The 21,132-nt window shown below is 33.9% G+C and overlaps 4 protein-coding genes across 4 annotated transcripts; 3 read left to right on the plus strand and 1 right to left on the minus strand.

Moving 5' to 3' along the window:
• Positions 1-596: 596 nt before the first annotated feature.
• LOC17897974 (protein DETOXIFICATION 36) lies at positions 597-3,952 on the minus strand. The gene is made up of 7 exons (XM_006307235.2): positions 3,528-3,952; positions 2,742-3,373; positions 1,922-1,978; positions 1,571-1,809; positions 1,304-1,422; positions 1,132-1,218; positions 597-1,033 (listed from the first exon to the last, which is right to left on the minus strand). The coding sequence occupies exons 1-7, from the start codon at positions 3,840-3,842 to the stop codon at positions 971-973; spliced, it is 1,512 nt and encodes a 503-aa protein (XP_006307297.1). The 5' UTR covers positions 3,843-3,952; the 3' UTR covers positions 597-970.
• Positions 3,953-12,091: 8,139 nt separating this feature from the next.
• LOC17896812 (sterol 14-demethylase) lies at positions 12,092-14,426 on the plus strand. Its single transcript, XM_006307293.2, has 3 exons — positions 12,092-12,293; positions 12,508-13,013; positions 13,232-14,426. Exons 2-3 carry the CDS (start codon positions 12,540-12,542, stop codon positions 14,222-14,224), a joined length of 1,467 nt encoding a protein of 488 aa, XP_006307355.1. The 5' UTR covers positions 12,092-12,293; positions 12,508-12,539; the 3' UTR covers positions 14,225-14,426.
• Positions 14,427-14,518: 92 nt separating this feature from the next.
• Positions 14,519-16,037, plus strand: LOC17898726 (protein BRANCHLESS TRICHOME). Its single transcript, XM_006303258.2, has 2 exons — positions 14,519-15,160; positions 15,236-16,037. The coding sequence occupies exon 2, from the start codon at positions 15,236-15,238 to the stop codon at positions 15,956-15,958; it is 723 nt and encodes a 240-aa protein (XP_006303320.1). The 5' UTR covers positions 14,519-15,160; the 3' UTR covers positions 15,959-16,037.
• A 3,207-nt stretch (positions 16,038-19,244) lies between these two features.
• On the plus strand, positions 19,245-20,152 carry LOC17897943. Its single transcript, XM_006305561.2, has one exon. It carries the CDS (start codon positions 19,407-19,409, stop codon positions 20,022-20,024), a length of 618 nt encoding a protein of 205 aa, XP_006305623.1. The 5' UTR covers positions 19,245-19,406; the 3' UTR covers positions 20,025-20,152.
• Positions 20,153-21,132: the final 980 nt, after the last annotated feature.

The following is a 21,132-nucleotide window of genomic DNA, read 5'->3' on the forward strand; positions in this document are numbered from 1 at the left end:
TACTCGTTATATTATTATTTGCGTTATCAACAGACGAACGACGATAAAGTTACTTACATTTAAAAATTGGGTTGACGTTGACATACTAACAACAACTCAACAAATATTATTATTTTTTCGAACTCCGGTGAAATTATCGTACGATGACTTTTATTGACCATTGACTGTAACCTAACCTAACATGTTTATGAATTTATAAAGAAGAATATGTAAAAACATATCAAAAAGTATTCAAACACGATTTAACATAAATCATAAACCAGCCCAAAAGTTTTCAGAAAATCCAGAGTACTTTCAATAGCTTCTAAGTTCTAACATATACACTATTTTACAGATTACATAACTGGTGTAAATTATAACGAGTTATATAAATCATATAAAAATATACTTTTACATATTTAACACAGTATAGGATTATGTAGATGGAATCATTACTAAATTAAAATCATCATAGCTATATCATATGAACATAAAACGAATCATAGTTCCGACTTGTAGTAACACCACATAACAACATATATGCATTATCACCAGTATGAAAAAACATGTGAGTTGAGATCATATAATTATTACAGAAGAATTTGTATGATTGACAAATCGTGGACCATAAGAGCCATGTGTTTCATTATTTGGTTTCGTTACACAAGAAACGGTTTACAAGAACTTAAATTTCACTCTTCCACACAATACATCGTTATATCACTTCTCAATATTACTTTCTCTAACAAAAACAAAAAAAGAAATGTACATTGACTCTTCTTCCTTCTCGTACTCCAAACCTCCCCTCAGAAAACTATTTGTTTTCCAATGTATTAATCTAGAGATCCACATATCGAATCTCTTGATTAACTTAACTAGGGTTTTATCCTTTTTTAATCAATTTTTGGGGAAAATATATTTATATATAATTGACCTCTAAATCTCCCCAAGATTTTTTTAATTTCTTATTGAAAAGATCAATATATTTATTTTATTGCTTAAGTAGCGGAGAGCTGTCTTCCCACTGGTCCAATCGTCTCGACGCCTTCTCCACCTGAATTTATATACAAAAAACAATCATCATCAGATAAGAAACAAATAAACCCAAAGTTAAAACATAGTAGTACTAAATTGTTTGTATTAATAATTTACCTCTTTATCCCAGTCAGTTCTGAAAGTGACAATGACTAAGATAATCGTTTGCATGAGTGTGCCCCCAATCATCCCTGTCCATATTCCCTGCACCAAATCCATTATAACAATTTTAGTTTAATTTCACCTTTCCACCAATCAATCACTGATATAGATCATGTAAGAAATTTACCCTAGCTCCCATATCATAGGTGAAACCAAGAACATAACCAATCGGAATTCCCACTATGTAATAACATCCAATGTTAACATAGGCAACATATGCTTGCCACCCACATCCAACGGCCACACCTGTTTTATCAAAAAAAACAACAATCAATAATTGAATCATTTATTCACAAATCACAACTAATCAAAACTATTATGATTACTTCTTTTTTGTCGAGAAAGTATATTATTGTCATTATTATTGTAAAACATGTTTTTGTCGTATTATTACCAGATAAGACAGGTTGTACACCGTTGAGAACTATGGTAATGGCCAAGAAAGGAGAGAGCTCGGCGACGGCTTCAGCAACCGCTGGACTGTCCGTAAAAATATAGCTGATTACATGACGCCATGAGAGGATCACTATGGCTTCGAACAGCGACAGTAAAAACGATACTCCTGTAGTTACCGCAGTTGAAAATGCAGCTGATCTAGGGTTCCCAGCTCCTAATTCGTTACTAACTCTCACACTGTATAGTAAAAAAATAAAATTATGATATCATTAGCTATTACCCATTTGTAACTTGTGTTATTAATTTATCACCACTGACATTAAACAAAAAAGTTTTTTAATCAACGAACCTGGCAGCAGCGTTGAATCCAACGGACACCATGAACGACATTGCCGAAATTGACATACTGCAAATAAAAAAACAAAACTAAAGTAAGATAACTTATAGATTATTCTATTATTATTATGACCAAGTCGTAAGAAAGAGTCAGTAATAAACTTTTTGTTTTCTTGTCATAAAGTGTCAGTACTAATACGAGACTTAAAATAATCAGTTTTCGTAAAATAATAATAAGTCGCTGTAATATAAACTAATATTAATGACTTGGCCACTTGGGGTCTTGGAGTTATCAATACTTTTATGCGTTTTCCAAGACACACAGGAGTGCATGCCGTCGTTTATCAAGGAAAACGACACGAAGTTTACACTCTCAAGAAATTAAGAACCGTCGAAAGAAAAAAAGCACTGGATATTCTGAAACTGGCTTTAACGCAAAGGTTGAGAAAAAACGTGGTGAAGTCACATACTACGGCCAAGAAAATCTATCATGGCATCAGACACTAACGTGACTTTTTTGTTTCACATAAAGGAGATTCCCGAAAACTAGCCAAAAGTTGAAAACTTTGATCGGACAAATGATCAGACAGTATAGTCCCATTATTGTCCCAGTCTTCTTTTTTTCCTTTTCACTTTTACAATTTTCACTACGAATTAAGGGTACATTTTATGTAAAGTTTTGGAAGTATTCTAAATTTTGAATATTAACTCAACTACTACCCAAAAATAAAAGTTATCTGTTTTGGGCTGTATGTGTTATTTGTTATTATTGTATAGCATTTTATTTTATGTTTGACACATATAATGTAAAAACATTAAGAAAAAAAACTTACCAGATAGCTAAAGAATCCAAAGCAAGTTCAGGATCTTTAAGAAGTCCGGCGAGGAGAACAAGAATCTGAGAATACCAAGATTCAAGGCAGAGCATGACAGCTGAAGCGGCAGATAACTGGAAAAAGTCCCAAAGACCATCAAAAGCTTTCCAGCTAAAACCATCCCAAGTCCGGCGACATCTTGGACTGATCTTTATGTAAACTATCTGAGCCAGAACGATGATCCACCACGAGACACTGTGAACTACGGACAGACCAAGCAAGCCCCAGCTGAACTTGAAGACTGAGATCCAAGAGAGAACTAAGTGGAGGACTAGTGTAGCCGCTGAGATGTACGCGCTTGGCGTTACGATGCTCTGTGACTGGAGGAACTTTTGGATCGGGAAGTTGACTGCGTAAGCGAAGATCATCGGAACCATACCGTACACGAAGACCGAGGCCATTGATGCAACGTCAGCTGGCTCGCCTAAAGAAATGAGGAGAGGTTTGGAGAAGATGAAGAGTACGGTCATTGGAAGTCCCGTGAGGACTAGCACAATCGTGGATCTTTGTAAGTAGACTCCAAGCATGTCGTATCTGTGAGCTCCATGCGCTTGCCCACATAACGTTTCCACTGCACTTCCCATTCCAAGCTATGTCACCGGTCAAAAAAAAAAAAATTGAGTTCATTCATATTTTCTCTGTTTTTTTTTTTTTTCATCATAATCTTTAACAACACATAAACATCTATAAGATTTAAAGAGTTCTTTAATATAACAGATCCGTTTATAAATATAGTTGACGTACCATGAGACCAATGGCGAACATATTGAAACCGCTGTTACCGAGAGAAGCGGCAGCGAGTTGCATACTTCCTAAGCGACCGGCGAAGATACGAGTGACCATAGACATGCCATTGTTGATAACGTAAACAAAGATCGCCGGAGCCGCCAAGTGGAAAAGATACTTCATCTCGATCAACGCCGCCAAGTAGATCCGCCGGAAATATGACAAATGTGTGTCCGTTAACACACTCTCCATCCTGAAGTCAACTTCCGATTTCGTTGACTCCAGCAACGGTTGCTGAAGGTTGTCCACGGCGGTGGTCGCTTCCGAACCCATTTCTTTTTTATATATTCTTTCTCTTATTCAAGAAAGAAAAAAAATCTAGCTACGGACTCGTCGTCACTCTGTTTTATTTTTTTCTCTCTCTCTCTGTATCTTCGTTTCGGTATGTGGATCTTTCTGCGACTTTGGCTCAGAGAGGAGCTGTAATATAAAGGCGATTTTGCCGTGTCTACTGATATATATTTTATTTTAGTGTTACATAGGAAATAAAGAAAGCTGAAAAAAAGAAGAAAACAAGGCTTCTTCCTTTTGCTCTTTATTTAATAATCACATCCGTTTCATGAAAATAAAAAAATGTATTAAATGTTTTACACAAAATAAGGCTATGCATTATGATTCACATCGTGTCAACCGATCCTAATCGTATCTGACTCTTTAGGTGAAAAATGTAAATTAAAACTAATTATTATGAATCGTTATAAGTATATTCTTTCGTGTAAAGATATGAATAGTATACATGGAAACAAGTTAGTAGTCTAGACAAGCCTCGTTAACTTAGTGGGATAGGCTGGATTCGATTCACTCATTTAGCAAATTGACATGTTTGCAATCCTTTATTATATATTCCTTAGAGACCACCGGCTGAATCCATGAACTTCATAAATAAAAAAATAAAATCGTATGTATCCTTAAAATCATTATTCATCAAGATTAAAATATAAGCGTATGTGGTGGTGCAGCATATATACTTTAACGCAAATATAAAACAAAGATATTACTACTACATGTATGTTGTTTATTTCACTCTTCGTTCGTCGTCACCGTTTACTAATTACGTTATCTTGTTCCGAGTAGCACCATTTTTATCAACTTCGGAGTACATTACATTAGAATTAGTGTTTTACTAATACTAATGATTACTAATGATAACAATATAGTGGTAATGATGATTGAAAATTATTTCTGGTTTTTTTTTTTCTGTGATAAGAGACTTGTGAACTTGTGGTCTTTTTTTTTCTATGGAATGAAACGTCGAATACGGAAAACAAAACATAACACGTGAACTCTTCTTGTTCTTGTACCTCCCTCCCGGAGATAAAGTCCACACACACACAACGAGCAAGTTTAACCTTTCCGAAAATCAGAAAAGGAACCTTTCCAATTATGAACCTCTATTCTATTTTACATTTGATAAACTACAGTTGCGTCATCCTACGTATTTTCTGACTTGTGTGACTAGACGTGGGCCAAAATAATCTTCTATTTCTTAAAACATTTTTTTTTGTTTGTCAACGTGGGTAATTCTATCACATTTAAAATTTACTACTACATTCAAATCAAAATTTCTTACGAATTTTACTTGTAGATAAAAATGGGAAAAAGTTGTTTTTTTCTCGGCCACGACTTGTATGTGAATGCCTGCAATATGCTAGCTACCGATGAAACAACCTTTATGCCTTTAGTGTCTTTGTTTAAATGAAAAATATATTTTGAACGTGTTTGATGTGGATTTGTTTTTCATCTTCTTCCACAATTTTATTATAAACTTTTACCATCATTTTAGTAATCATAATCCAACTAATGGAAGACGTCGAATATATCTCTCTCTATATATATATATATATTTGTATAGAATCTGTATAGAATATATATATTTTTTATACAGATTTTAAAGACATTATCACATTTACATAATAAATTTATTACATATATAATGTATTAAAGTCTAGCAAATGCTTACAGTTAAAGATGGCAGTTGCGTCGTGCCAATTATGAAAAAACAACGAGTCAGTGAGTCACTCGTCTGGTATTTTCTTCGATGACCACATGGCTTTCTATCTATATATTTATTATTTTGACCAAATGTATATTGATTATTGAACCTAATTTTCTTACATGATTGATGATTCGCCGACTAAGTAAAAATACATACATAACGTACGCCAATACTGTGAACTGTGAACTGTGAAGCCCTTTAAATATAATAGCCGTGATACTTTCTGTTAATTTTCTTTTTGAACCGGGAGATAATTGATTTATTGAGTACTTGTGCAAAGGAATACGATTTTAAAAAATTTAATATATTGAAGAGCACACATGGATGAGATCGAGAGACTACCCACATATAAAATTAGTATGGATATGGTTTTGCACAACACGTAACTTGCAAACTATTATTTACATCCCATTTAGTTTATTGAATATCTATCTAAAAGAAAATAACAACTCCAACTACAAGAACGAAACTGAAACATGTCAAAAGAGGAAAACTGACAACTCTTGGTAGTAGTAGTATATCATATATAGTGGATTATACAAACGAACCAATAATGATGTGTGCATTCTCATAATTTTATACAAATTCGAGACCGACATCATATGTTAAAGTTGTAAAGCAAAAATAGTGTTGGCTAGCCAAAAACGTTTGGTATGAAACTAATGTATTTAAATCTATTGGCAAATTAATGTTTACATCTAATTCATTTTAGATTCTTCACACTATATATGCATAATGCATCATCAGTAACGTAGTACTATTTGACAAATTTACGTATTATATAATATATCTAATTTATATATGTAAATAAAAACACAAGTTTGAAAGAGATCTATAAAGTATCAGTCCGATCTGCAAAAACATAGTGTGGGTATGATTTATGGGTTTACCGACAAAGAAAATGTAATAGCTGCAACCCAACTGCGATCGAACTTCAATTCCCAACATAAAACGCTTTAAATATTTCTGATTAATTTCCTGCAAGTCTTTACCATACAAGTACATTTGTACATGTGATCATGATCCTTTAACTCCAAATCAGAATATGATCTAGTCTAAACTCATCACAGAAAAAGCTTAATGTAATCTACATCATACCGGTTATCTCTGAACCAAATTCTATAAATCATGATACGTAACAACTCAGTTTGCAAACGTATAGAAGTAGAAAAATCATGTTTAAGTGACGTAACACAAATGACACGTTGGAAACGCCAAACTCGTGCTTTAAAAGTTCACAGCGTCGCAAACGAACGCGGCATATTGATAAGAAGAAGAGTGGATAGTCTTATGCAGCTTCCACAGGTAACCACACGGACATGTCTACTCTACTACGTGAAGCACGTCATACTCGTAGTTGATGGAGTTAGGTGTGATAATTATATTTTTATAATTTTGTTTATTGATAATATTTTGGTGTCATATGTTTGGTTGTATTATTATGTGGAGGATTTGACATGTCTTTCTCGGAAAAAAAAAAAGGAAGAAATAGTCAAATGTATTAAGAATATATTAGTTGACCAATTTATACAATCGACCAATATCCTCGTGGTTGAATTATATATATATATATTCCATTTTGAAGTTAAAGGAGTTCCTTTTTCAAAAAAAAAAAGAAAAGAAAAGTTAAAGACGTTCTATTTTCTAGCAATATCTCACTTGTCTAAGTGTTAACTGAATACAATTTAACTTTTTAATTGTTTAAAATTGTGGTATAAAATATACTCTAAGCAGAAAAACGTTTAGCTGAAGCACATAAATTATAGTATATGCTACTTTTGTATTTTTCTACATAAGAACATCATTTCAATATCTGACAAAAACAATTCAACTAAAATCAAAAACACATAAATGGTTACAAAAGTATAATCTTTTGATAAATCATATGAAATGAAAGTAAGAACTTAGAATATATATTATAAAATGAAATGGACTAGACATAAATAACAGTATAAAAATAAATGAGTCGTAATTACAAGTTATAATAACTTAAGTTTTTTAAAAATAAACAGATATCATGATGCATGTAATGACATAAGAGTGTAGCCCTAAATCTTATACATGTATAAAATATACTGAGACGACTCGTGCTTACGGCTCTTTAATATGAACACATATACCCTTGTCCCTTGATTGTTCTGAAAATCTTAAATGAAAATGACATTCACATACTTGTATGTGTGCGTGTGTGAGTAAAAGAGAGAGCGAAATGTTAAACAGTAGTATATATAATACGAAGTATTTGTTCATAATTATATGATACAGTAGTAATAAACTAATAATGACCATGTCGTTATTAGGCTATTTTAGTGTTTGGTTTAAAATACATAATGTGAAATTGGAGTGCTGTTCATGACGCTTATCAGATTGTTAACATATTTTTATCAAATGCGAAAGCACACTAAACTTGACCGCGTCGGAATACAAAATAGTGATATTGTCAAAGTCAAATCTCAAATAAATAAAAAAGCCGTAATTTAGCGTTCAGTCAATAGTTCACGAACGGCAAGTAGTTAACAACACCCCGACCATGTTTTTATAATTGTTTAGCAAATGGCTTTTGTACGAAATTTTTTAATTTTTAACTAATGAATTTTATCGCAGACATGAAACCGTGCAAATTTAATTATAGCAGTAAGACTTTAATTATGTTAGCTAAGAATGAAGTAAATTATGAAAAAGTGTCATAATTAAATATAGATTTATAGATTTATCAGAATAGGGCAACAGAGTTTTGATGTACATCATATCACTTCATTTAATCATATATATTTTTTTTAACCTACAACTCAAACACACAAAAAACATTATAAAAAGCTGAATTTGGATTATGAATTTATGACACAACAGTAATACGTACTAATACAAAGTAATGTTAGTTTATGACATGATACAATGCTCTAAATTCCTGTCCACCCCACAAAACTTTCTGGATATTCCTGTCTATCACAGAAAAAAATATATATATGAATATTGTGCGGTACTATGAATCATATGGTACTACAGTATGAATAATTTATGATATAGTATTGGACCTATATGGTACTAGCTAGTATTACGTACCGATCGCTTGGTGAATTTGGATCTGCAATAAAATATAACATATTTCAATTCAATCAAATCAATTTATATATGACGTTCAATGGTTTTGACTGAAAGTTATAACCAAAAATTCTACAATCAAAACATAATCATGAACATAAATATACGAGCTCTCCAAGAGCGGGTCCAGCATACAATTAGGGTAAAATAATTTTAATCGAGAATCTCGTGGGAGTACTTCTTTAGATAAATTATTGATAATTAAGCTTGATAGTTGGTGTGAAACAAAAAAGAAAAAAAAAATTGAACTTAGGGAAACAAAAGTTAAATCCCAAATTAACATCTGCTGATTGTGCTTAGACCTAGGTTTTTATTTTCCCTCATAGAAAAGAGTTTGCCCATCAGTTTTAACATGTCTAACTAGTTTGGTAAGTATCGGTTCTGCCGAATTATAATTTATAAAACCCAAAATCTAAAATTAATTAAATATCAACATCTAATTAATCTAATTGATAAGAGTAACACATGGATTGTATTTTATAGTCACTACTAGATATTTTATTGGATTGCATAGTATCTATAAATCGTGTATTAGATAAGATTAACGATTATATTAATGCATAGTATACACATATTTTGAGGAATATAACGATTTCTTGAGATTTGCGATGTATTTTTATCTATTTCATACGTTACTCTACAGTCTACACACAAAAAAAGCGTACGACTACTCCACTAGCTAGTACTCTAGCAGTATTATTATCCTAGTTACTCGTAAATTTAAAAGGGAGCCATTTTTCATCTTTCTATCTTTTTTTTAGTTATCTTTATTAAAGCTCGAAAATGCATATGACTAAAAATAAAAAGAGAAATCACGTTTAGTGTTATTACTATTAAGCAGGTTCATCAATGATTTGTGATACAACAGAATCTTTTTAGTGTGGCTAATTAAGAGCTTAACCATCCATGACAGCTATTTTTCGTCTTATTATTTTCCTTAATTCTCTGTATATATCCGAGTGTTGGGACGTTAGGATACATTAATCGTAATTGATCATAACTGTTGTCATTAAATTAATTATCCACTGAAACTGAATGGATTTTAAAAAGATAGTCCATGTGATCTCCTCATAATAGAATCAAACTATCATATTAAGCTTGCATAATGCCAAATCCTTTTTTTTTTCCTTGCGATCCTAAAAGTGAGTTTTAGTGTCCGATCTATATTAAAGATATGCATGCATGGAACAAGCTTTAGAGTGTGACGTTAGATTTAACCAAACTACAAACAGAAAACTAATTAGCAGTGGATACAAACGAACATCGTCGATAAAACAAGTACTGGTATGTCTCCACATGAAACCTATAATTATAATAAAAAGATTTTCAAGAATCATGAACTAATAAAATAAAACCTATCGGCTTGGTAATTGGTGCGATCTAAGAAAAAAACAAAAACACCAATTGACTAATAATTTTATAATCATGTATTGGTATAGAAGTATAAGACGTCCGAGAGAGTGGTTGTGTCCGGTTAATATCAGGTATGACAAATATTCGTGTGGGCGGATCAAGGAAAAAAATTAAATGGGTGCAAAAAGTAGCAGATGAGGCTTGAATCTATGACCTCAAACACTATATGGGGCACTTTAAACATTTTGACATTTATAACTTTAATTTTAATGTAAAATTTGTAGTTTTTAATAGGTTGGTGGGTGCAACTGCCCCCACTATCTTCTATGTGGGTCCGCCCATCGTAATGTTAACTGTTAAGCAATAGAATTGTAAAAGCTGGACTTATTGGACTGGAACATAAACTAAACTGAGGTAGGGCTATAAACAAAAGATAGAGAAAAAACTAGTTTTCATGCGAGTTTGTTTTTAAGATGAGAATCCAAAGCGGAACTAGGCCCAACATGATAAGTGAGCCTTGAAATTAAACAAGCCCAAGAGACGAAAATCAGAAAAACATTGGGCGTGAAGGGAGAGAGAATCGAAAGAGCCCAAACAAAGCGCAAAGAGTTGTTATCGATTGAATTTAACTATTAGAGTATCTAAGCTTGACCATCTCTAAATACTTATTAGTAGTTAATACCAAATACTTATTTCGAGTGACAGCTAATAAACTGAGTTGTGTGACTTGTGAGACACTAACTTATGAAAAGACCGACTACTATTCATCTTTTTGATATATGAAAATAGAAAAGAATATTCTAATTGAATACCGTTTTAAAATTTATAATATGGAACGTTGAAAACGTAGATGACTAGTACATGTAATGTAATGATGTAACTAGTATAAAAGTAACTTTGTATAGTTATAACTTTAGCAAATTTTCAAATATAGCAATTTTTATTTAAGAACGTAATAAAAATATTGATTGTGTATGTTAGGTAAAAAAGTGGAATGGATGACCTTCATACGAAAACAATATAAATCGTCCATGCATTTGGTGATTATATTTATATAAGTAGTTTTGCTTTATCATAATATCATTTATGTTATCTAATAAAGAAAAGACTGGGGAAAAAAAGGTAATCCGGATGTTTAATACTATAGGTAATTTTATAAATAAGAATCCGGTGTGCGCAAAACATAGATGTTATCTAAAAAGATTGCAAGTGGTTCCTCTCGATCGACATAAACAATTATTGTAGTCTAAAACCCAACTCAGCATTAGATTTAAAAAAATATATAAGGTGTGGTCAGAGAGATCAATCTCATTAAATATTCATAAGTATTGGCAGTAGAAAAGGACAGACAAATAGAGTTCTTTATAAGAAGAAAAAACACTCGCATGTGTTGTGTTGTGAACTCTGTGACCCACGAGCTCACTACGACTCAGTCACTTTGTTCTTTTTTTCTTTTCTAAATATATGAAGTTAAAAAAAAAAGGCCGAGTTACTTTGTTTTATCCGTCTAAGGCACACGATTCGTAGTTTCGTACGCTAGCTGCAAAGCTCACAAGTCCCACATGCAACATATTGTGTTGTTTTGAAGTGTGGATCGAATCCGTAACTGATGCCAACTTATGAAACATTTGGTTTTGTTTGAAGTGGATCGAATCCGTAACTGATGCCACCTTATGCAACATCTGTATTGTTTTGAAGTGGATCGAATCCGTAACTGATGCCAAGTTAATTCTACCATGCATGGGATGGGACTCCAAATTCTCAAATCATCCATAAGTTCACCACCACCCGCACACACAGATTTAACGTTTTTACTTGGTCCAAAATAGTTCTCCAGCTCATATTGTTTAATATATGACACACAGACTTCTTAATAATATGGTACAATTTAATGTGTGAGTGTGAGTGTAATCATGAATGTGTTTCTTACAGTTTCTAAAGTAAATTTTATACGACCATAATTTTTCAGTTTTTAACTTCTTCTTTTTTTTTTTCATATTAATTAACGCCGTTGGTTTTACTTTTCTCTAATACCATCCAATCACATTATTAATTAAAAAAAAAAAAAATCTAGAAATAAAAGAGAGAGTAAAAAGAGTAAAATCTGGTAAGAGAAAGATTCAACCTTGACAGATTGGGAAGCGACACTTTCTTCAGAGAGCAAATCCCCCAGAGTGCCGTTTTGTGTTCTCCTTCCTCCTCGCTCCCTCGTTGGCTCTTCCCCCACGCGCCATCTCTCATCTCATCCATCCCATCGACTCCTCAACCCAAGAGTAAGCTTCTTCTCTTCAAAAACCATTCAGACTCTGCTTTGTCGTTTTACGCATTCATCCCCCTCACTGTGGTTTCTCTATGCTGATCTGTTCTCATTCTATATATTAAAGAAACCCTTTTTTACCCAGCTTAGATCGGAACCAATCTGGATCTGAATCTAATTATGCATCTTGTAACACTCACTCTCTCTTTTTAATGGATTTGATTTCACAGTTTTATAGATAAGAAGCAACAACAAAAAAAAAATGGAATTGGATTCGGATAACAAACTGTTGAAGACGGGTTTGGTAATAGTGGCAACACTTGTTATAGCCAAACTCGTCTTCTCCTTGTTCACTTCTGATGCCAAGAAGAAGCGTCTTCCTCCTACTCTTAAAGCTTGGCCTCCATTGATCGGAAGTCTTATCAAATTCTTGAAAGGACCTATTATTATGCTTAGAGAGGAATACCCTAAGCTTGGAAGTGTCTTCACTGTCAATCTTCTTCATAAAAAGATTACCTTTCTCATTGGTCCTGAAGTCTCTGCTCATTTTTTCAAAGCTTCTGAGTCTGATCTCAGCCAGCAGGAGGTTTATCAGTTCAATGTCCCTACTTTTGGTCCTGGAGTTGTCTTTGATGTCGATTATTCCGTTCGTCAGGAGCAGTTTCGGTTCTTCACTGAGGCTCTTAGAGTCAACAAGTTGAAGGGTTATGTGGATATGATGGTTACTGAAGCTGAGGTATAACCAATTTTTGCTTCTTTTTTTTTGTTTTCTTGCACTTATGTCTTATGAGGGAGTATATGAATTAGGTTCACCTTTCATGCTTCTACTTACTTAATACCTTATATAAAACCATGTACTTGGACCTGATACTCTGCTATAATCTTCCACTGAGTAGGTGTTGTGTGCTTTTTTTGGTAGTTGCATAGATAAAGACTTGTCCTTGTCCTTGGCAGGATTACTTTTCGAAATGGGGAGATAGTGGTGAAGTTGATCTGAAGGTTGAGCTAGAGCGTCTTATCATCTTGACTGCAAGTAGATGTTTACTGGGTCGAGAAGTTCGTGACCAGCTTTTCGATGATGTCTCTGCTTTGTTCCATGACCTTGACAATGGAATGCTTCCCATCAGTGTTCTCTTCCCGTACCTCCCACTTCCAGCTCACAGACGTCGTGACCGTGCCCGAGAAAAGCTTGCTGATATTTTTGCAAAAATCATAGGGTCGAGAAAACGCTCTGGCAAATCAGAGAACGACATGTTGCAGTGTTTCATTGAATCAAAGTACAAAGACGGTAGACAGACAACCGAATCTGAAGTTACCGGTTTGCTCATCGCTGCTCTGTTTGCAGGACAACACACTAGCTCTATCACTTCCACGTGGACCGGTGCTTATCTGATGCGATACAAAGAATACTTCTCAGCTGCTCTTGATGAGCAGAAGAACCTGATTGCCAAACATGGAGACAAGATCGATCATGATATCTTATCTGAGATGGATGTTCTCTACCGCTGCATAAAGGAAGCGTTGAGGCTTCACCCTCCATTGATCATGCTCATGAGAGCCTCACACAGTGATTTCAGCGTGACAGCCCGGGATGGAAAAACATATGATATCCCAAAGGGACACATTGTTGCAACCTCGCCTGCATTTGCCAACCGCTTACCGCATATCTTCAAAGACCCGGACACCTATGACCCAGAAAGATACTCCCCGGGAAGAGAAGAGGACAAAGCTGCAGGAGCGTTTTCATACATTTCCTTCGGTGGAGGCAGGCACGGATGTCTTGGAGAGCCATTTGCTTACCTGCAGATCAAAGCTATATGGAGTCATTTGTTGAGGAACTTTGAGCTTGAGTTGGTTTCACCGTTCCCTGAGATAGACTGGAACGCAATGGTGGTTGGTGTGAAAGGCAGTGTGATGGTGCGTTACAAGAGGCGCCAGCTTTCTTGAAGACATGTTTAAGGTTATTGCAACTTTGGTTATTCCTCTGCCTCGTGCTTTGCTTTTGTCTGTCTTTGCTTTTAGTTTTGTTGTTTGGATGATTCTTCTGCTTCTTTAGCTGTTTCTGCTCTTTAATTGACTCTATTTTCAATCTTTCTAAGTTTATTAGATCTGGGGAATGTGGTAATTCAAATGGAGAGTTTATGCGTAACTTCTTTTGTTTAGTCTTAACTTCTTTTAAATCAGTGAACTATACAAAGGTCTTCAAACTCAAATCTGTTAAATTGCAGAACGTCGAAGATTAGTGAGCATACTACTACAAAACAATTTTGTAATTGGTTAAGTTCTATTTTAGGAAGATAATATTTGATTGTAGCGAAATATCTTGGACTAATAATAGTGAACTCTCTTATAACATAGTATAAAATATAATCACCTTCATTGAAAAATAAAGGAAAAGAACTTGTGACAAACCAACTACTAAAAGTTACTTTAATTTTATATAGGAAGATATCTATATAAATCCTCGTTTTGTTCAATATAATTAAGATGATCAGATTTATTGAATGGGAAAAGGTTCATAACTTATTGTGCTTTAAACTAAACCGTAAGCATTTAGTTCAATATATACAGTAGATGTATATGGGGGTAAAGAGACCAAATCTGGTACCAAATCATTGTCTTAATACTCTGCATTATATGGTTCAATGTGAATAACTAAATACCGATGTATGTATGTACGTATAAAGTGTAATGATCTATATCTAGCTCCATAAATTTTAATTGTCATCTTGTCTCTTACGAACGTCTTCTGAGTGTCTCTTCATCGCCGGAAAGAACACCGGAGACAACAACAAGGGCTGCTGTGTTGTTCCGTCGTAATCTCTCTCGACAACCTCGATCAAAAGGATCCAAAGTCTCGGCGAGAAACGTTTTATTTATCAGGTTTGTTTGTGATCATTTCGTTTGGTTTCTGAGATTTCTCTTGGTTGATTCGCATATGTAATCACGATACTGCAGATGGAGAGCATAACCAAGTGGGAATTGGGATCAGTCCGAACGTATTACTCCATTAAATCTCGTGAGAACTTTCAAGAAGACGAGTTTCTAGACATTAGCCTCGTTCCTCGACTTCAAGAGGAGTTATGGAAGGCTCAATCGAGAATCAAAGAGCTCGAGGCCGAAAAGTTTGGATCAGGGGACAATGTTAGATGTTTCATCAGAAACCAAAGAAATGAGAGAGAAGAAACTAACGATGCATTAGTTGACTGCTTGAAGGAGAAGTTACGCAAAGAGAGGGAAGAAACGAAAAGAGCTAAAGCTGAGAATTCTAGGTTAAAGAAGAAGATTTTGGGTATGGAATCATCAGTGAATCGGTTGAGAAGAGAAAGAGACACAATGGAGAAAGTGTGCGAGGAACTGGTTACAAGGATAGATGAACTGAAAGCGAATACAAAGAAGATGTGGGACGAGACTGAGGAGGAGAGAAAGATGTTGCAGATGGCTGAGATGTGGAGGGAGGAAAGGGTTAGGGTTAAGTTCACGGAAGCCACACTTGCCTTGCAAGAAAAGTACGAGGAAATGAACTTGTATGTGGTTGAGTTAGAGAAGTGTTTGCAGATGGTGAGAGAAGTAGGAGGAAGTGAGGAGATGGGGTTGAGAAGAGGTGAAGGTTTGGTAAAGATTGCGAGATCTATGGAACCTATAGACAGTAACAATGATTTTAAGTTTGTGTCTGATTGAGATAAATGTTCAACAACACTAATGTAATGTGTTACAACATACGCGAGTTTTTATTGATTTTTTTCAAAAATACTATCCACATTCACATATAACCCAATCGAGTTACATCAAATCCATTAGATTCTAATCATTGTAATAAAAAATAGTTTATCAATTCGCAATGACTATAAATAATACGTAATACATTTAATTGATTTGATAGAATCATAGAAGTATTAACGGGAAAAATAAGCAATTTGATTTGGTCTAGTGTGGGGAACCTACGAAGAAGACCATTTGCGACAACTTTCTCACGGTTTGGAATTTGAACCTTCCAATGTAAAGTAAAGAAACATTTAACCAATCATTAGGTCAAAGTGTTCCCATGATTCTTTGGGACATTGTTACATGTATAAATTTTACCTGACCCTTTTTAATCATTGCATCTTCCGATCCTTTTTTATATATATATATATATATATAATAAAATCATTTCATTTTAAATTTTAGGAAACTAGTGCAACATGAATCAAACATTGTGACTTCTCTTGGATGTCTATTTGGTTTTTGGTGGCATGTAATTTGTTTTTTTCTCTTTAAAACCCCATATTTTTAGTTTTCTTTTTCCTTCGTCACTTGTTTTGTTTGTTTCTTTATAAATGTATTTAATAATTATCATATAATTTGTCTATTTTAATATTTTGGTTGTTAAATGATCCAGTGGAATCTAGAGATCCAATCTTTGGCCAGCGTTGTGGCTCCGCACATGGCCAATCATGTTATTCTCTTTATATTTTCCAACTCCAAAATTTTTATTTCACAAAACTAGAAGGAATGTATCTAGCTTCTGCCGGTTCAGAAGATTTGTAGTCTCTTTACATCTCTAAATCCCGCATGAGAAAATTTCATCAATTGCCATTTTAATAAAACTCGAAAACTATATCTATGACAGGCTAATCCATGGTATTCTCTCTAATATGGAGTTATGATATACTAGCTTCCTTGAGTTTACTCACAGAACCTGATCAGAAAAGACTATCATGGATTCAATAGCTTGATGCATTTCACATAGAACAAATAGATGTTTATCTTTTATTCTATAGGATAGGATCATTCATTCATTTGTAACCATATCATGACAAAAATATATATAAATAAATAGCGTAATTATATGTATAGATGATTGCAGTTGCCCTAGCTAGAGGTGGTGATAAGGGTCTACTGTGGGGTAGTGAGTGAGAACAAACATAGCGACTTGTTTCGTTTCGTCTCTCAAAAAAGACAACTAGTACATGACTTTTATTATTATTACCAATAATCATCTCGTCAAAATTATTGGACAAGAGAAAGTTCGTCAAATTGAAACTGTATCCCTACATTGATTTAGACGTATAATATAGTGATTTTTATTTTTATCGTATCATCTTTTTCACTATTTTTGTGTGATCTCTACTTATATGTTTATATTTTTAGCTAGGTTATTCATTATATTTGTTCTCTTCGTAATTAAGCATTATTGAGTGGAATATTTTGTGGAACCACTCGTGACTCATCTATAATTATATCATATATGTGACTGTGATGGATTTACAAACGCATAAGAATATTCTTTCAGTGACTAACATAATATTATCTGAATATATATGTGAAAACATTCAAACCTTGTCCTCATATGTTAATCTTACTATATACGTGGATAAAACCAAACACTTAGATGTTATCTCATCTGTTATTCCTATGATCTACATTAAGAAAAGTAGCCAAAAAGAGTTTCGTGTATATCTAATTATCGATTTGGTTCGTGAATTGAAAGAGTATAGTATTTGCTTACGGAATAACAATTAGCATGAAGAACTTTGATACTTCTGTCTCGTCATTATATTAAACTGACAAAAATACATGAAGAAAATTTACGTGAGATAGAAAAAAGCATCAAAACTCATCTAGAGATCACAAATTAATTAAAGAAAATTATAGAATTTTTTTTTCTTTCAAATATATACAAAAATGTTTTATGATAAACAAAGATGTGTAAAATTATAGGCACAACGTTAACGTACGTACGTACGTAGCTGCTAAGTTTACGAAGTATGTATCATGTATGTATGATACTCTTTTGTCTTCTGTCTCTCATTCTCAGCCGTTCAATGTGGTCGCTGTGGGATCTTTTTCTCTCTTTGTACTAAGTTCGTCATCACAAAGTGGAGCTAGACCTTCTTTTAATTATATATATATATCACTACTGATAAAAGTTGAATTTATTTTTGCGACACCATTAATTTGATTAACAATCAAAAACAGATGATTTAATTAATGGTTTTAGTGTGCATTATGCTTGAGTTATGATGGGTTTCCACTACTGAGTTCTCTTGATAAAAAATATACATATGTGTGATATATATTATCTTTAACTTGCCCAAAGTTCATACTCTTTACAACAAAATAAATGAGAATTGTAATCTTCATCTAATCAAAATAAATTTATAACGACATTTAGTCAAATTTACGAAAACTTAGTTGCACACAAACAATTTGGCTATAAACTTTTGATCTTGCTACAAAAAAACTATTGTGGACATAGAAAAACTTCTCGTGAAATCTTTTTTTTTTGTAAACCCAAACTAGCAACTTTTTTTCTCCTCAATTTGGCAAGTTGACAATAAAAAGGCTTCGATGTCGAGTGAATAACACGCGCCTCTGGTAAGCGCGTCACGTGGCATGTCTCAGCTTATTACAGCGTATCCAAATTGTTCATCTGTTAACTGTTACGTGTGGCAATGCAAATGTAGCGCTTTTATTTATCCACATTTAATCAGACATAAAACATTTCTCGAATTTTACATTTTTACTCCTCCTTAGTTTCACTTTTTCTAATAAAACCCCCTTAACTATGCAGATTCTAGATATGAGATCACAAAGATTCTTTATTTCTGATATGACCAAAAGACACACACAACAAAAAAGAGATGGTCTAAATTTAAAATTCGTTTTCCGATTATTAGATGGCAGAATATTAAACACATTCACGAAATTGCATTCACTACCTTTCGTGAAAACTTTCTCCATCCGGAAAAAAGGTTGGTTATTAAATAAATTAAATCCAACGGTGGGAAAGAAACTTTATTAAACAAGGACCACTAGTTTCTTACAAATTTTAAAAAAAACTAGGGGTTATTATAAATATAATCTAATGTTATGGGGTGCTATCGTAAGAAAATTATAATACAGTGGTATGTTTTGAGATTTTATATCTCATCTCATTTCACATTCTCTTGGACTCGTCTGCTTACGAAAATGCTATATATACTCGTTCATTTCGCTCCGTTTATAACTTATAGCAAAATCTCTAATTACTTAATCTCTGAATGTTTTAAAAGATAATTAATCATATTAACAATCTTAAAGATTGATTTAATTATAACAATATTAGTGTAATAGTAATTTGTGTAGAGAAGAAAGCTTTCAAACAATGGCAAGAGGTCGAAAGCTGACGATGAGCCAGAGCGAGAGGTATCTCGGAAGCGGCTACAGTTACGGCGACGGTAACGTTAACTCCGTCACAGACGAACCAGAGCTCACGGAGGAGGACATCTGGTCACACGCCGTCGATCACAACCCGGAGATGCTGGAATCTCATGGAGCGTGGAACACACGCGATTCTGTGGTGAGGAATGGGCGCGTGGGTGGTGGTTTGTCGCTTGCTTTTGAGGACGCGTCGTCGTCGCCGAGGATCGTGCACCAGATACGTTGCGGAGGAGGAGACGGAGGAGGTGGAGGAGGAGGAGAGAAGGTTCAGAGGCAGTTGGCGTCGTCGGCGCCGGTGAACGTGCCTGATTGGAGTAAGATATATAGGGTCAACTCGGTTGAGTCAATACACGAGTCAGAGGAAGAGGACGAGGAAGATTCCGGGATGATGATGCCGCCGCATGAGTACCTAGCGAAGAGCCAAAAGCGACGGAGCAGGAAATCTGGCGGCGGACTAGGCGGCGGCGCGTCGGTGTTTGAAGGAGTAGGAAGGACTCTCAAAGGACGTGAACTAAGGCGCGTTCGAGACGCGATTTGGAGCCAAACAGGGTTCTACGGCTAATGAGTTAGTATTATTATATTATTTGATAAAGGTTAAAAAAAAACATTTGCTTATTTTGTCAGTTTAGATTAAATTTTGCAACTTTCTTGAATCCCAAGCTTGAGAATGTATAAGATTTATATTGTCTTCCCATGCAAATGTTTTTTTATATTATAAATTAATTAGTTGTGGGAAAATTTTCAAGATCGAACCTCATGTGCTATGTACATAATTTTCTTTCCATTTTTGTATTGATTAATTTCAAGATCGTTCAATATTTTAATGTCTTTATTGATTTATAAATGGAGGTTTATTTATAAAGTATAATATAAATCAGTATATCATAAAAAGCAGATAGCTTACGATCGCTAAGCAATAATAATTCCTGAGAGGGAACTTGATTGTATCCTTGCTTTCGAGTCTGAGTATATATTGTATTATCGAGTATTAAAAAACAAAATGGGTTAACTAAAACAAAAGTTAAGCTATGAAAATTAGTTATATAATGTTAATCCTCGTAGTGTTCATTTTTAGTTGTATATGATTCATATGTCATGTACTACGTAACAAGGATATTAATGATTGAGCAACGACAATGATTTACAATAGTAAATTATGAACAATATAATTAATTAGGTCTAGTAATTTAATAGTATTAGTTAAGTGATAATTTGATGATATGATATAATGAAAGGGAAGTTTTGTATGTAATTAAAATAAATTAATGAGAAGAACAGATGTGTCCTTGCAACATTATTGTGTCCACAGGTAAACTGTCCAAAGAATCCACTTCAAAGTGGGGGCACTCACGAGCAAGAAAAAGACATTATTTTTCTATTCATTTTCCCAAATAAAATCATGATTGCTCGTCAAAATGGCATCTTCTTCTAATATATTACTACTATATATAAACAGACGTCGTCACTCAAAGTTATAACATCGAAATAAAAGATTAGTGATATATAACTAATTCTCTCTATTAATCATAGGTTTCTGGACAAACTTAGCTACAAGGATCGATGTATCTAGAGCTAGGTAGTGCTACAAACACGTATTTGTTCACTCGATCGAAAGCCATCTTATTATATTTCCTAAAGACATAAAAGTGTATATAGCTAGGTATCCTTGG

The sequence above is a fragment of the Capsella rubella genome, unplaced genomic scaffold (assembly GCF_000375325.1).
Source record: "Capsella rubella cultivar Monte Gargano unplaced genomic scaffold, Caprub1_0 scaffold_1, whole genome shotgun sequence".
Lineage (NCBI taxonomy): Eukaryota > Viridiplantae > Streptophyta > Magnoliopsida > Brassicales > Brassicaceae > Capsella > Capsella rubella.

What these genes read in the sequence shown, in the direction of transcription:
- LOC17896812 (XM_006307293.2), top strand. Translation starts at nt 12,540, where the DNA reads ATGGAATTGGATTCGGATAACAAACTGTTGAAGACGGGTTTGGTAATA. An exon ending in TGATGGTTACTGAAGCTGAG is followed by an intron (nt 13,014 to 13,231) that starts GTATAACCAATT and finishes TGTCCTTGGCAG; the next exon opens with GATTACTTTTCGAAATGGGG.
- LOC17898726 (XM_006303258.2), top strand. Translation starts at nt 15,236, where the DNA reads ATGGAGAGCATAACCAAGTGGGAATTGGGATCAGTCCGAACGTATTAC.
- LOC17897943 (XM_006305561.2), top strand. Translation starts at nt 19,407, where the DNA reads ATGGCAAGAGGTCGAAAGCTGACGATGAGCCAGAGCGAGAGGTATCTC.
- LOC17897974 (XM_006307235.2), bottom strand. Translation starts at nt 3,842, where the DNA reads ATGGGTTCGGAAGCGACCACCGCCGTGGACAACCTTCAGCAACCGTTG. An exon ending in TTGGATTCTTTAGCTATCTG is followed by an intron (nt 1,979 to 2,741) that starts GTAAGTTTTTTT and finishes TTTTATTTGCAG; the next exon opens with TATGTCAATTTCGGCAATGT. An exon ending in GGATTCAACGCTGCTGCCAG is followed by an intron (nt 1,810 to 1,921) that starts GTTCGTTGATTA and finishes TTTACTATACAG; the next exon opens with TGTGAGAGTTAGTAACGAAT.